Source organism: Squalius cephalus (assembly GCF_949319135.1).
Source record: "Squalius cephalus genome assembly, chromosome: 2".
NCBI lineage: Eukaryota > Metazoa > Chordata > Actinopteri > Cypriniformes > Leuciscidae > Squalius > Squalius cephalus.
In genome coordinates this window covers 17440584-17457595 of record NC_137123.1, presented here as the reverse complement: position 1 = coordinate 17457595, position 17012 = coordinate 17440584, and the positions used below count along the sequence as shown (strand labels likewise).

The following is a 17012-nucleotide window of genomic DNA, read 5'->3' as shown; positions in this document are numbered from 1 at the left end:
TCAGCCCGCATTATTTCAGCATAGTTTTTAAAATGATCATGTTGAAAAACTACATTACCCATGATGCTGTACAGACAATTACACCAATCAGAGAGTTGGAAAAAAAAGTTTTTTTTTTTTTTTTTTTTTTGCTTTAAATTAAAGTTTGCAGTGTTGTGATTCACCTCGTAGCCGATTAGCTTGGTTCATGGCTTGTAACCCTTATTAACAAAGACTTTTTTGAAATCCCTATGGGACAATTGAATAGAAAAAATACTTCCATAACCAACGGCGCTGAAAAAAAGGGGCAGGCACTAATGCACTCTATAGTTTTAAAATCCCTGGTAAAAAGTACTTTTATGGTGTTTTTTGTCCTTTTTTTGGGGGCTTGACAGATGTGGTCACTATGAGCTGTTGTTTGGTTTTGGTGTGAGTTTTCTTTGGCTGAGCTTCCCCTCTGAGCAGTAATGACTGAGCGGCCAGTAAACAGCGTCTCCATGAAGGTGTGGAGGTGAAGAGTGATGAATTAGGTTGTTAATACAGTGCCATTGTAAACGGTCAAAGGGTTTTATACAGCGCCGAATATTAATAGTGATTTGGATGTCTGCTTCTTGATTTTATAGCGGTGGAAAGTGGCAAAGTGCCAGAACGTGAGCAAACTTGGCTGACTGGTTGTTAGACAAATGAAGCAGTCAAATGAAAGAAAGCAGCTGCTGAATTTTACGTGCAGACGGGAGTTAGTGAGCATCTGCTGTTTTACCGCCGCGTGAAGACTGTCACAGTTATAAAAGTGCCGAGGCGCCATGACAAGGCTTGTGGGTAAGATAATACCGATGTGGCATTCGGGAACAACTCGAGGCATGATGGAGTTCATTGTGCAGCAAGCCGATTATTATTGTATATACTGCAGCAAATTTAGATGTTTGTGCGAGGAAGTAAAAGTGCATGATTGTGTTTATTTATTAAGTAAAATTTCCATTAAAATGTCCAATGCTGCATATAATGTAACCATGAAATATATGATGTTATATTATTGCCATTATTCAATCATAATATTTAACAAATAGGCCACAGCTGGATTGATTTTGGGTCGTTCTGCTAATTTTAAATAATAAAACACTATAGTATGTTGAATTTGATTATGATTATGAATTATGATTATGGCATTATGCTGCAAGCTAGTTGTTTCTCTTGTAATTTAGATGTTTAGAATTAAGATGTTAGTGCAAGGAAGTAAAAGGTTTTATTTATTTATTTATTTAAAATGTCTAATAATGAACAGAATGTAACCATAAAATACATAATGTTATCTTTTTGATTTTGATATACTGGCATTTGTTCAATCATTACATTTAACGAATATGCCACGGATGGATTGATTTGGGGCTGTTATCATTAAAAACTGTAAAATGCTATGTTGAAATAGTGATTTAAACAAAATAGACACATATATATATATATATATATATATATGTATGTTATGTCTGTATGTTATCAAATAAATTGAAACTTCTATAGAACACAAATATGTTTTGGACCACATTGACTTTCATTGTATGCACAAACACATTTGAAACATTCTTCAAAATATATTCTATATTCTTTTGTGTTCCACAGAATGAAAAAGCACATGAGGGTGAGTAAATGCTGACTGAAATTTCAGTTTTTGTTACTTTTTATGTTCAATAAGTTACAACAAATAGTTTATTTCTAACTAAAACTATTAGAAACATCTCTCTTAATTGAAATAAGCTGAAATAGTATTAAATATAAAAATTTGTTGAAAAAATAAAACTGAAATAAAAATAAATTAAACCTAAGTGCCAATATTTAAAATAAAATAAATAAAAAAAAACTAATAAAATGACACAAGCACATAACGAAATGATTAAACTAAAATGAACATGAATAAAAATAAAAGCTAATTGAAAATATGAATAAAACTCAAATGGCTCTGGATGGCACTTGATGCCCAGCGTACAGTGTGTGTCCTGCAGTGAAACACTCCAGCGCTTCTGTCAGGTATTGATGGACCCTTCTGGAGGTGCTGTGGTTTAGTCAAACATCACAAATCTTTTCAGAAACTCATTCTTCAGACGCTCCAGTCATCCCTTCCCTTTATAATCCCATTCCAGGTTCTACAAGATGGGATTTGTCCAGATCAATTTTGTAATGCGTTTTTCATTTTGAAATGTAATTAAGGTGGTCTCACTTCTTCCTCCCGCTCATAACTGATTCATATTCTGTCACCTGGTTTGTATTAGTGGGTCAAGGGTGAGTTCAGTGCTGGGCTTACTTTAATCTCTCAATGTAAAACTGGCTTACTGTTACTGTAATATATCCATGGAGGTCGGCTCATGGCAGCTTTCTTCTGAAGTAGGGGTTATTCCAGCGCTCAAACAGCCTCAGCCTTTAGAGAGATTGTTCAAGCTCCACCTGATGCGTTTTACACATGGCAGCACTTACCATAATCTCTGATCTGATTGGGTTTACGCATATATATATATTACATTTAATTTAATTTAATTTAATTTAATTTAATTTAATTTTTTTCTGTCCTTGCACTGGTTCAGGTATTTTTAAACTTCATTTTATTTAGTTTTTTTCAGATTTTCTACATCAAATGTTTTAAACACATCTGACCATGTGCGACAACATTAATAATATACCAATATTCAATGCTTGGCATAAGCATGTGTTATTTTTTTTTATTTTTTTTTGTGGTCACATGTTGCCATAAGCACTTTACAGACACGATTAGTTGATTTGATGTACTGATTAGGACAGAATTGGCATCTTTGTAGTTAATGCTAAGGCTCATTGTGGGTGTAAAGTCTAGTGCTTATGTAGGCAGCTTTTTAAATCACAAAGCAAAGGCTGTTTCAGAAGGTAGGCAGCATAATTTAACAAGCTCATTAAAAAATCCATGCAGTCAAAGTGAGAAATGTTGATTTGTAAATATAAATCATTCAATACTACAATGTATCTAATATACAAACTGTCATGCATACTTTTAGACTATTTTACCCAATGTATAACGAATCCGTTATATTGACACGGGCCCGATATTTTCGTTCACTTAAGACATAATCGACTGTGTTTGCGTGATTACACGTCATAATGGGCGTTTTGACATCATTTTGCGTGTACTTGTGTAAACGATCTATCACAGCGTGCGAGTACCAAATTAAGTTTCTTTCACAGCGTCTTGCGCTTGATTGGCTTAAAATCACATCAATGTTTAAAAACTGATAAGACTTAAAAACACGTGAACATTATAAACTTTATTGAAGCAACACTGGCCCTATCCTTCAAATAGGTGATTATAGTTTTAGAGGGGCTAAAAACAGTCTAAACCACCTCTGATGTATGATCCATTTCAGTCATGTTGCCTATATAGGCAGCTCACTAGATTTTAGAACAGAGCCAGACTCAAAGCACTTCCTTAATTGGACTTCCTGTATGTCAAAGAGACGCAGCATGATAGTTTCACCCAGAGGCGTTTGTGTGTGTGTGTGTGTGCGTGTGTGTGTTTAACGGTTCTTTCCTGACCAGCATCAAAAGCGTTTTTTTTTTTTGCCCCCACTGTTGCCATGGGTTATTTGAGGTGCATTAATTCAAGTGTATTGACTGCACATTTGAGTAACTCTAAAATGACCTTGTGCTGAAAAGTCTTCAAAGTCAAAGCGTATCACAGAGTTACTACAGCCAGAAGCCACTCTGTTGATGTTGGGCAGCCAGATGTTATTTCTCATCGAGTGCAGTTTTGTGAATCTTTACTCTGTGCTGTTTGTGATCTCTCTGAGATGATCAAGCTTGTGCATCTTCGTGTCATTGTCATTTTTATCTGCCGAGCCGCCCACCTGCATGCTTCAAAGCGACAGGAAAACAAGCTGCTCTTGTGAAACAAAACTATCTGATTCTGTGACACACAGTATGTGAGATAAGAACCCTCAACCACTCTAACCTTTGACCTCTAAACCACATGGCCCCTAATTGACTGATGATTATTTCTTTGAACACATTTAATCATCTTGCTCTTAGAAGTGATATAATTAATTCTGTGCAATATAACTATATAAACTGCAGATAAAACAAAGATCGAATAAAGATAAAACTAAGATTTCCGGTTGTAAAGAAGAACAGTTATATTAACACTGTATTGGTTGAATACTACATACATGTAGTAATTAATGTGTGCAAATATAATAAATAAATGAAGTGAAGTGCAATATATATATATATATATATATATATATATATATATATTTGCAACCCTATGGCTATTGGTTTTCACATTTTCACTGGCCACAATTTTGACATCGAGACCTTGGCATTGGAAAGTGAGTGAGGAGAGGCGAGTGAGTGAGGAGAGGCGGGTTTGTGTGTCACTCGCTGTCAAAGAGATGAGAGAGAGCGTGTGTCTATTCTGTGGAAAATGAGTATTGGAAGCGTTTCAGATATTTCTGTATATTTGGGTTGCCGGGTGGTAGTGTCAAGCCCTGTATCAGTTTTCCTTTCTGTAACTCCCCCAGTTGAATTGAAACTGTGGTTGAAATCCCTCAGAGGGAAGCGTTTGGATTGGCTCTCCACACCTGAGGCCAGAGACGACTCAAAGTTCAGTTTGATTAGCTCTGGGGGATCACCGGGACCCTTCGAGGTCTGACACTGGAGTGAGACTTGGAGCCGAATGGAAAAGTAATCCAGGCACGTTCAGATATCTACATCTTTATGACTCTGGAATACTCCATTCTGATTGGTCAGTCGTGTCATTCTGCTAAGTATTTTGTAAAAGGCCGTTAAACTGCCTAATTGACTGATTTTCTACATAGCTGTGCTGGTTTCATGTCTCACGTATCACTCTGCTGTCTCTTTCTTCTAGCTTAATAGAATAGTTTCAACTCAAATCAATATTGTCCATTTATTTATTCATTTGGTAAGAAGTAGGATAATGTACAGACATAAGATAATGAAATTCCATTGAACTGCAATTAGGTAAATTCCTCTTCCAGTTCATGAACTAAAAGGGAGCCAATTCTGACTTGTTCATCACTGTCAGTTGTAACAACGGTCACGTGGAGGTTTGAGGCGAGCATGGGCATGTGTTGGAATGACTCTGTGTTTTCTTGTGTGAAGAGTTGTTCACTCAGTTGTGTTTCGGCACATGGAGTAAGTCTGATCAAGGATAAGTTTACAGTATGATTCTTTGATTCAAAGGCCTGTTGCTGTTTGTGGAAGTTAAGAAGCATTACTGGGTCTGAAGTTCAAGCTGGTAGGTCACTCTCCATGTGTTTGTGCCGCGTTACTTCTGATGCATCATTTTGTTGCAGTCTTGTATATTAACCATACTTCTTGTGAGTGAAGGTGTATGCAAGCTGTGTTTCTCTGTTAATTTGACTGAGTTGTAGACTTGCATGTATACTTGAATTAATAAACCTTTAATAGAAAGTACACATACTCACATGATCCCACTGTTGCTTAATTGTCAAGACGTTAGTCTAGACAACATCAGCCTATATAAGAGCTCATGACTGCTTCTGTCCATGTGTCATGTTCAGTAGGAATTACATCAGGTCATGAAGGGAAGTTCAGTCTCAATCGCTCGTATACACCTCAGAATATGAATATGTTGGTAGTAAGCAGATGTGTATGTATAAATTCCTACAGCATCTGAAGTGTGCTCTTTGAACTTCTTTATCAGTGCAGTATGACCTGTGTTTTGTCATTATGACTCTGTGTGTGTGTTTTAGAAGTTGCTTTCAGTTTAAAGGTTGTTTAGAGTAAAAGAAAAAGCAGACTTATCTTATCAGATTAATCTTAAACAAACATGCCTAAGATATTGAAATTCTAGGCCTATGGTGATGTATATTGGTTACACTTTATTTCGATGGTCAACTATAAGCAACTTTGCAACTACATGGCAAATAACTCTCATTAGAGTATTAGTAGACTCAAAGACTCAAAGTGTTGAAGTGACTGCTTAGCTCAGGAATTAAGAAGTTATTATTTAATAATGTAATGTAAATTTGTCATCATGCAGTTCCACTAGCGTGAGAGGTTATGTAACAGTTTTACCCTGCTAGACTTTTGATCGTCATATGCCTGAATAAGCAGCTTATATTGGTTAAGACCCGCCTACTTAGACCTGAAGAGATTGACATATATTGTGGCCAATCACAGTTTGTTTTGCTTTCACATTCTCAACTTCGTTTCAGACCATTAGTCATCAAATTATCTGTAAACACTGAAGCTACCATAAAAAAGGAGGTGCAGATTTAGCTAAAAAAATGAGCTGATCATCATTTCAAGGTCATCACGATTCAAACGTGACCAAACGTGGTGATGCCTGAGTGGTTAAGTTGTTTACATTTTTACTGGTTTGACATATTTATACCGATTTGCGGGCTGAATAATGGCATTGACAGGGTAATCAGCCAATCTCCGCGCTCTCTCATGTGACCCTACACTGTTTTTGTTTTTTTCCACTAAATTTGCCTCTGTAACATTAATATTTTTTTAGTCTTAATTGACAACCAAGGTGTATAAGTACTATTTAATCAATTTAATCAACCAATCCCAACAGACTGGGTCATCTGATCAATCAGAGCAGAGTAGACCAATCACAGCATACTGGGTCATCTGACCAATCAGAGCAGAGTAGACCAATCACAACAGACTGGGCCTTCTGACCAATCAGAGCAGAGTAGACCAATCACAACAGACTGGGTCATCTGACAAATCAGAGCAGAGTAGACCAATCACAACAGACTGGGTCATCTGACCAATCAGAGCACAGTAGACCAATCACAATAGACTGGGTCATCTGACCAATCAGAGCAGAGTAGACCAATCACAACAGGCTGGGCCTTCTGACCAATCAGAGCAGAGTAGACCAATCACAACAGACTGGGTCATCTGACAAATCAGAGCAGAGTAGACCAATCACAACAGACTGGGTCATCTGACCAATTAGAGCACAGTAGACCAATCACAATAGACTGGGTCATCTGACCAATCAGAACAGAGTAGACCAATCACAACAGGTTGGGCCTTCTGACCAATCAGAACAGAGTAGACCAATCACAACAGACTGAGCCTTTTGACCAATCAGAGCAGAGTAGATCAATCACAACAGACTGGGTCATCTGACAAATCAGAGCAGAGTAGACCAATCACAACAGACTGGGTCATCTGACCAATCAGAGCAGAGTAGACCAATCACAACAGGCTGGGCCTTCTGACCAATCAGAACAGAGTAGACCAATCAGAGCAGAGTAGACCAATCACAACAGACTGGGTCATCTGACCAATCAGAACAGAGTAGACCAATCACAACAGATTGGACCATCTAACCAATCAGAGCAGAGTAGACCAATCACAATAGACTGGGTCATCTGACCAATCAGAGCAGAGTAGACCAATCACAATAGACTGGGTCATCTGACCAATCAGAGCAGAGTAGACCAATCACAATAGACTGGGTCATCTGACCAATCAGAGCAGAGTAGACCAATCACAATAGACTGGGTCATCTGACCAATCAGAGCAGAGTAGACCAATCACAATAGACTGGGTCATCTGACCAATCAGAGCAGAGTAGACCAATCACAACAGGCTGGGCCTTCTGACCAATCAGAACAGAGTAGACCAATCAGAGCAGAGTAGACCAATCACAACAGACTGGGTCATCTGACCAATCAGAGCAGAGTAGACCAATCACAATAGACTGGGTCATCTGACCAATCAGAGCAGAGTAGACCAATCACAACAGGCTGGGCCTTCTGACCAATCAGAACAGAGTAGACCAATCAGAGCAGAGTAGACCAATCACAACAGGCTGGGCCTTCTGACCAATCAGAACAGAGTAGACCAATCAGAGCAGAGTAGACCAATCACAACAGACTGGACCATCTGACCAATCAGAACAGAGTAGACCAATCAGAGCAGAGTAGACCAATCACAACAGACTGGGTCATCTGACCAATCAGAGCAGAGTAGACCAATCACAACAGACCGGGCCTTCTGACCAATCAGAACAGAGTAGGCTAATGACCCAATCCTTTATCGTACCGTTTCAGTGTGTAAGTGTTTCTAGTATAAAGGCCAAAAGAGTTACTGCAAATTTGACCTCTTTCTCTTTTCTGATCAATGTAATCAATCTCTCACTATTTTTTTCTCTTTTGTGAAGTCATAGTAATGCCATCGGGATTTTTTTCTTTTGCTATTGGAGAAAAAGGAAATGCAAAAATGATATTCAGTGGAGTTTCCTCTTCAGCACAATAGAAGTTTGCCCAACTATATCGACTTCTGAGAATTTTCAGGGGGAAATTAGAAATATAGAGCCACAGATCTGCAGAAACAGCACAGTCGGAGCTTTTGCAAACACCTTTTACTTCAGAGAAAATATGGTTTATATGGTATTTAATCTAATGTTCTGTAATGTCTGGTTTGTAATGTCAAATATTTTAGCATACAATACAAAATATATATATATTTGAAGAGACACAGCCTGCTTTTTCTCAGAAAACATGGCTCTGATGCATGTGCGTGTTTGTGGATTAGCTGTAAGCCTGTAAAGCCTGTAAAACTAATTCCTCCGACTGCAGAGCAAATGCACTCAAATATCAACCATATATGAACCATACGTCTCTCTCTCACACATACACACACGTTACCACACAATCAGCGTCTGTTTGTGTGTGTTAATTCAAGTAGCTGTTGAGTCACTGACCCCTGTCACTGTTCAACCCGTGTGAGGTTTCTTTCTCTCACCTAGTTTTGCTCTCTCTCTCTCTCTCTCTCTCTCTCTCTCTCTCTCTCTCTCTCTCTCTCTCTTCCTTCCTTAATCTCTCAGTGTTACACGCCTCCCCAGTCTTACTCCCTCCCCCTTTCTCTCTCCCTCTCTCTCTCTCTCTCTCTCTCTCTCTCTCTGTCTGTCTGTCTCAGTGTTTCTGGCGTCGGCTCAGAACTGCAGTGGTTGATTCAGTCAGTCGGGTCGTGTCGCTGCTCTGCATGCGTGCGCGTGTGTGTGCATGTGTGTTTGCTCGCTCCGGCTGCTATGCGTAGACGTGAAGGAGGCTGCAAATGTACCAGTGCACAGTTTATCAGGAGGAGATGTGGTGTCGCGCAGAAGCCCTGTGAGGCGGTCCTGCCCCGCGACAGCTTCGCTAGGACACTTCCTCTGAGGACCAGCGCTACTCTTAACAAGTGAGTCTGCTCTCAGGGTGCTGTGTTTAAGTGTGTTTGTGAAGGTATGGACACGCATGACCCCAACTCACAGGTGGGATGGACTGGTTGGTGCTGGACTGACATGGTTGGGGATTTGGAGTGTGAGACGTGTCGTCTTTGATGAGCCACATGTGTGTTTGTTAGAGTTTGGGGACAAAATTGTCCTTAGACGTGAGCTAAATGTGGCAAATCTCCCTTTTGGGGATGTTGCCAAATGATTTTTAAATAAAGTGCATAACGGTTTTTGAATCCTAACAGGCTGAAAGTTTCTTTGAGGCGGTTGGGTTAGTCTGGAGTCATGATTAGTTTGATATAAACAGCAGACGTCTGTGGTGTGTCTTCATTTAGAGAGCAAGGTAAGCGGGTGTTTGTGTTGCATGCACACTTCCTCCAGTGACGAGGCGAGGGCACGATCAAGTTTGTTTTTAAGCCTCCAACAGAGAGAAAGTGACAGCAGCCAGTGATCATAACTCATTATGTGTGTCAGGAAGCCTCTCATTTCGCTTTTTCTGTTTTCTCTGGCTAATCTGTTTGTTCTTGCAAAGCAGCACAATGTTGATTTTCCTCAGACATTCTTCTGGCGAGGGTTTGTTCAACACTTGGTATTAAACGGCTGGATTTAATTCTGTTTGAACTGTTTGATGCTCTCCATTTAAAATGTATTTTGACAGTAATTTCAGTGTTGGCTTTGCTAAGCATGAGCGGTCAACCTGATTTGCTTCAGACCAAAATGGATTTTTTTGGTGCCAATATTAAGTATTTATTCAAATGAAACAAGATTTTATATATAAAAATTAAAAACCGAAGTAGTTTGTCTTTTGACAATTGTTAATTATAAGGTAAATTAACATGGTTAATTGTCACTAGAACTGACATTCTGGCTCAATATTGGTTGATTAAGTGTTCTGAACGATATGTTGGTCGATAAAAAAAATCGTCTCTCAAGTATTTTTGTAAATTTAAACTTTTATTTATTTATTTGAGATTACATTTTGAACATTTTCTGTTGACTTACATTGATAGAGTCCAGCGGTAACTATGTCACTGCGATATCTACATGCACCATGATTGGTCTTCCTTGCATATATGTAACTGTACATCGTCGCATGTGTTGTTTCTTGTGTGAAGATGTGTCTGTGGTGCGTGACGTGACAAAGCGCCTCTGATGCAGCATTTCATTCACCGAATCAAAGACTAAGATACACTCACTTTAAACCGTAACATCTTTTGCTGCCTTGATCGTGTTGCTTTTTCCTTCAGGAAATACTCGTCAAGTTTTGTTCGTGAGCTTGAATGATGAGTAGATTATCTTACTCTATCTATAAACTGCTGAGGGAATGCATCTCCACTGTTTCTCTCTGTATGTGTGTGTGTGTGTGTGCACTTATTTGCTGTATATTTGTTACATAGATTTTTTTTTTTTTTTGTATAAATAGCTTGTTTTGTCAATGTATTTGGTTTATGCTCATGCATTTTGTTTTCATGGGTGGTTTTTTTGTGTGCGTGTGTGTGGGTGTGTGTGGTTGTTATCTTGCAATGCACCCGAGAAACCGATCTATTAGAGTAAAAGCGCTGAGGAAGGAAGTGTTCGCGTAGAAAAGGGTCAGTGCAAAGGATGCCCTTTAAAAGCAGAAAATTCCTCCACCAACAGTTGGAAAAGTACACAAGATGAGAACGCTCTCGCGTGTGACTCATCCTGAGACTGAGACTATTTGTGCGGTGATGTCTGGTCCTTCATGAGTCGCCTCGAGAGCTTCGGCACGGAAAGAGGGAAGAAAGAAAGAAAACAATGCAGCATGACAAAAACCATTACGCTGCAGGTGGTTTGTTATCAAGATTTCACACTGTTGTGAGTGTGTCTGCATGCAAGCGTGTTAGGGAGAAGAAAAGCAAGGTGAAGTGTTTATAAAGTACAACAGGGCTAAAGGCCATCTGGGGTAAAAGGTCAGTTTGGGTTTTATTATTCACTCTAGAAACACTAAATAGAAACTAAAAACCACCGAAGCACTTCCCTAAACACCTGTCTGTCTCTGTGTGTTACAGATATGGCCATATCAATGAAATGAATGCTTGCCAAAGGCCTGCGTTTGATTCATGTTGAGAATCCCTGTTCACATACTTCATGGTTTTCAGTTTTGTTCAAGTTCAAGTTTTTCAGGAACTGTTGAGTAATAAATGTATATAAGGTAGAAAGGCATGAACATTGTGGCCAAAAATGCCACCAAAATACTGTTAGCAAAGGAGTAAAATGAAAAGCACCTGAAGTGCAATTATTTCCTGCCATTTTGAATGGGAGATGTACCTCAATGGGAGATGAGGATTACATCCTCAGAGATGTAAACCATACAGGACTTACAGCAAAATAATGCAAGAGATCTTATAAAATGAGAGGTTATGCAAAATGACAAAACGGATTGCTGAGGTTATTATTTCTTAAATTTATTAGTAATAAATTAATACTTAAATTTTGCAATGCATTTGCATGTTGTCATATCATTAATGCATCTGTATCTAGAATAAATATCACTAATATGTATTTAAGGCCTTTTGCATTGAGTCTGAGGACATATTTACTGCATAAAGACAAACTTTGGTTACACTTTACTTGGTAACACTTTATTTTACAGTGTCCTTGTTACATGTTACATGTACTCACCATAGTAATAACAGTAAATTATGCATAATTACACGCAACTAACTCTCAACCAAATCCTAATCCTACCCTAACCCTATAGTAAGTACATGTAGTTGCTTAATATTACTCAGTACTTAAATATATAATTACACTGTAACAATGACACCTTTTAAATAAAGTGTATCCCTTTATTTTAAGGTGATGTAGTTACATTGTACTTACTCAAATAAGTACTGAGTACCCAGACAGAAACACCGTTTTGGCCCAGATCCGGCCCACATCTGGAATCCATGTGTACCAAATGTGGGCCGGATCTGGGCCGACACTATGTTGCTGTCTGGGTAATATTAATTAACTACTTACTATAGAGTTATGGTTAGGGCACACATATATTATGTAAACACAAACTTTTATTTTGGATACGTTTAATCGTGGCACAGCCCTTTGAATAACCGTTGTACTTGTTTACATGCATGAATTTTGCCTATGCACTTATTGTCGTAGTTATATGTAGATAACTAGCCTCAGCGATGAATCTCTTGGCTCTCTGAAAACGATTCTGCTGCGTGGACAGAGTTTTCCCGAGTTGCACGACTGATCTCTCTCTCACACTTAGCATAATGTTCAGCATGTTTTGTGGAGTAATGATGCCTGAGATTGTTCCTCCAGCACTGCCATTTTGTCAGGTTTCAAAAGAGACGTAGATCAAGACAAGCTAGAGGAGTATTTGTACACAGAATGTTATTCAGGGTACATGTAGAGTATTTAGCTATTATCTCGACTCACATCCGGCTCTTTCACTTAAGCCTTTGTCGATGCTGTGAATTGGCCCGTAACCTTTTCAGCACATGTAAAACATCAATAAATTACTATCCAGTCTGTTTTAACCTCACATCGAGTGGCTGGCGACCTTCTTATTTAGCCGAATTAAAGCGATGATGATGCTAAACCAATTCCTGCTCAGGAATAAACACTCTTGTTCCCAATTATCCCACATCGCTGTCAGAGCGAAGCTGTTCACAGTATTCCCGCGTATTTCATCATGTCATGCACAACCGTGAGATCCCGTCTTGATCTGTGACAACACTTATGTCTTGGTGAACACCATATGCGTGCTGTTTTGAGTAAATCTTTATTAAAAAAGGGAAAACGGCGGGAACATTTAGTGCCGCTCATGTTTGCTTTCCAGTGATTTTAAAGCGAGTTGGATTTGTGGAGGTGAGGAACAGTAGAGGAATGTTGTTTGAAACAGACACAACTAGGGTTTCAAAACAAAGAAAATGTAATGTTGCTTTCAGCTACCAATAAGAGTGCACAACCCATTTGCTTTGTTCTGACACAGGATTGGGTGTGTTCACACTTGGCATGTTAAAACAAACTCTGGTGCGATTGCTCTGTTAGTGCGGTTCATTTGAATAAGTGTGAAAGCTGCTGTCTGAACTCTGTTGCACCAAACAAGTGGAGCGAGACGCTGAAAAGATGAGTCTCAATCTGCCTCCAAACCAACTCTGGTGCGGTTCGACTGAAATATGAACACAACATGGACCAAAGACATGTAAACAAGGATGTGAGGAAAACAGGATGTGATGTCACAAGATGTGACCCTAAAAAGGGTCAGAACCACGTCTCCTCACAGCAGATCTGTGTGTGTGTGTGTGTGTGTGTGTGTGACGGAGGGATTCCTGATGCTGTTTTGACTCCTTTACACATTTTATAAGCTCTTCAAGAGTTATCAGCTGGTCAAAATACCATCATATGAAGCTATGCACATACAGCGAGCACATTTATCCCAGAACACAGCATTGTTTTAGATGTTCGGTAAGTTCTGTTGCGAAATATACAGAATAAACCCGACTAATCAGGTTGTGAACGAATCCTTATGGCTTTAGGTTCGGTGTTAAAATGCCTATGTGAACGCTAATTTTCTTTTTTGGTCCGAACCAAACCAGCCAAGCGAACCGAACTACAAGTGTGAACACACCCTTAAAATATTTTGAATGCTGCATTTGGTTCGCTTTCTTAAGGTAACATTTCCAAGTGTACCAAAATGTGTGTATGCAAGTCATAGGCCGTTACACATATATAGAGTGTCACGATTCCAGCTCTAACTTATAATATGCAATAAACTGTATATGACACTAACAAGCATAGCTACATCGACTACAACATAATCAGTCAACCTTTCAGTCTGTCACGTCTCCGTCCCCTTGTACATTCGTAACCGAGGTGTTATTAATATTGAATTTGGTTCTCATTTGGTTTGTCTTGTCAACTTAACAGTCTGTTTGGCCCTGTTTGAGCCTTTCCAGTGAAGAACGTGGCACGGTAATTAATTGTTGAGAAATGTCGAGGGATTCCTGTGTGTGCATGTGCGTGTGTATGTGTGTGTGTGTGTGTTGTAATTACCAATTAAAGCAGCATAGAGGGCTGCATGTCCTTGGTATGAACAGATCTCTCTCAGCGGAAAAAGCAAACCCAGAGTGATGAGCGCTTCCAGACAACATTTATGTCTCTGTTTTGTCATTATGTTGTTTGACAGAGCAGTTGTGCTTAAGCTGCTGTATCTGAGAGAAACACTCCTCCAGTTCAGCCATCCATCCATCCATCCATCCATCTATGAATTTGAATTTCAATTCGTTTTAATTCTGCTACATAACATTTAAAATTCGATCCTGTCTACGAAAAATCAACTGTAACACTGATGGTTGTAGTACGCAGTGTTGGGGGTAACTCATTACAAGTAACTTGAGTTACGTAATCAGATTACTTTTTCAAGTAACTAGTAAAGTAATGCATTACTTTTTCAATTTGCAATAAAATATCTAAGTTACTTTTCCAAATAAGTAACGCTAGTTACTTTTTCACATTTATTGACTGACAGCTCTCCTGTCCCCATGTTGAGAGAAACAAAGTGAGGTGGTGGTGTGTGCGCTGTGTAAACATGATGGTTATTGTAGTTCTAGAGTAAATGTGAACTTACTCATCTCACTGCTCAAAATAAATAAAAACAGTAAAATGCAATCTCAGAATTTTACTCAACTTTTATAATTAACTATTAAATTACACAAATATACTTTGTGAATTTAATCTCACTTTATTAATGTCTTTGCTGCTGACCTTCAATGATCTAATTCAACCATACTAATAAGCAAAAATTACTTTATAAGATTTAGAAATAAGAGTGTTGAACTTCCTTCTCCTGTATATTATTGTTCTTTAATCCAGAACAGCAGCGCAGCTGAAAGGTTAGTTTGAGCGGCACCCTTTACTGTACAAGCGTAAATATACATTTCCTTCCTTATTAAAAAAACAAACAAGCAAGCCCAGCCCAGGTGAGAAGAAAAAGTAACGTAAAAGTAACGTAACACATTACTTTTCATAAAAAGTAACTAAGTAATGCAATTAGTTACTTTTTGGGGAGTAACGCAATATTGTAATGCATTACTTTTAAAAGTAACTTTCCCCAACACTGGTAGTACGTCTTTAAACATAAATGAACAGTGTATGTACAGTAAGAAACTCTCCAGATGCGTTTATAACCGCACGTGTTCATCTGTACATGGTTTCATGACCAGATTCTGCTATGTTTCCTCTTTAGAGCAACTTCTTGGGAAGTAGCAGCTTCTCGGTGGCCGATCTCCTCCAGTTCAAAGACCAGCAGCTTTCTCTCAGCCTGAGGTGAGTCGCATTGCTTTATCATTCACTTCATTCAGGCTGTGCTGTCATTTTATGGCGAAACTTCATTCGCTGTGTTTTGTGCTCATGCGACGAACTCTCTGGAGGTAGATGATGTCACAGCTGATCAAACAGTGCTGAGACTCCAGCAGAAAACAGGCCATCTGCTCCTGTATTTGGCACATATTTAGTTGCCACACATCTCAGTCTGACTGTCCAATGAATGCACAGCTTGAGTTTTCATTGTATGGTAGGACTGGGTGGGTGGTAGATTTGTTTATGCTAAATACGGAGTAGGATGTTTCCCAAACTGGTTAAGACGTAGAGAGTTTAGCTATTGCAGAGAACCGTTGCACATCAGGTTATTTTACAGCATAAATACAGTACAATAAAGACTTGTTGCTAACTCGAGTGACTTGAAACTGTTTTTGTGGACTCATCAATTTGTTTTGAATAATTTTATTTCTGATCCTCATCCATAAAGTTCAGAATAATAATTGAATGGGATGAAGAACCTGTCGTTTGTCATTTAATTCAGTGTAATTTCATACAAAAATAGATATTTAAAACATTTAAATTTAAAGGAGACATATCATGCTTTTAAATCGTTCCTTTTTACATATAAATCATACATTTGTAGTCTATATAAAGCGGAACTGCAATGCTTGGGTCTGAATTCCTTATTATTATAGCTCCACAGGCCCCTTTTCTACCCCTTTTCTGGTGTGCGTCTGAGAGCAACTCGTTTTGGTGCGGTCTCTTTAAATACAATTAAGACACTTCATACCCCGCCCCCTCTCCAGGATGCAGAGGTGACACTCGGTTCAACTCCACCCCGTTCGGCCATTTTTGTAGTTTGATAGCAGAGATACGATTATCTAGCGGCACAGAAACTTTTTATTCACACGTTATTAACAAAATGTCAACAACGGAAGATTTGTCCAGCCAGCCTTCGAGCCAGAGTCGGAGCCGGAGCGAGATGAAAATGAAGACGACGAACCTGCAGAAGAACGTCTTCATATGGATGTATCGCAATGGTGTGTTACTGTATTTACACATGAAACTTTGGTCTTCCGACCTTTTACCACCGTGTCGATTCATTTTGATTAATATGTGCGAGGGAGAGAAAGCAAGACAGCGTCTAGTTTGGAGACGTGTCTTGTTTACATTTTCGTCTGGCTCCGAAGAGAGAGAGAGTGCGTGCGCGCGACCGGGTCTCTCTCTCTCTCTGCTCGTTCTTTCAGTTAAACATGCGCCCTGTCACAAGCACGGCAGTTCATCTACATTAGACGGTGTAATGAAGCGTGTGGGTTACTACATCCAACAACCGAACATTTTAACTTTAACTGCATCTTTTAGCTTGGACTACAAAATTGCAGCGAGAAATAAAAATGGCGGATTGCTCGAAGTGTTGGGCTGGAAGTCAATGTCCTTATTTGGCAGTTCCGCTGCAAATACTGTGACGTAATAGTTCACAAAACGTCATAGATAACAG

At 39.0% G+C, this 17012-nt stretch overlaps 1 protein-coding gene across 9 annotated transcripts in view; it reads left to right on the top strand.

The window, feature by feature from the left end:
* inpp4b (inositol polyphosphate-4-phosphatase type II B) overlaps positions 1–17012 on the top strand; it is a 173914-nt gene that overhangs the window by 29903 nt on the left and 126999 nt on the right. For 5 of the 9 annotated variants that reach the window (XM_079895337.1, XM_079895338.1, XM_079895333.1 and 2 more), the window contains exon 3: positions 15441–15520. In XM_079895337.1, coding sequence (XP_079751463.1) covers positions 15441–15520 — 80 coding nt within the window. Of the gene's footprint in view, positions 1–5091; positions 5252–8892; positions 9187–15440; positions 15521–17012 lie in introns of those variants that run through there. The other 4 variants (XM_079895334.1, XM_079895340.1, XM_079895342.1 and 1 more) reach the window with 2 other exon arrangements.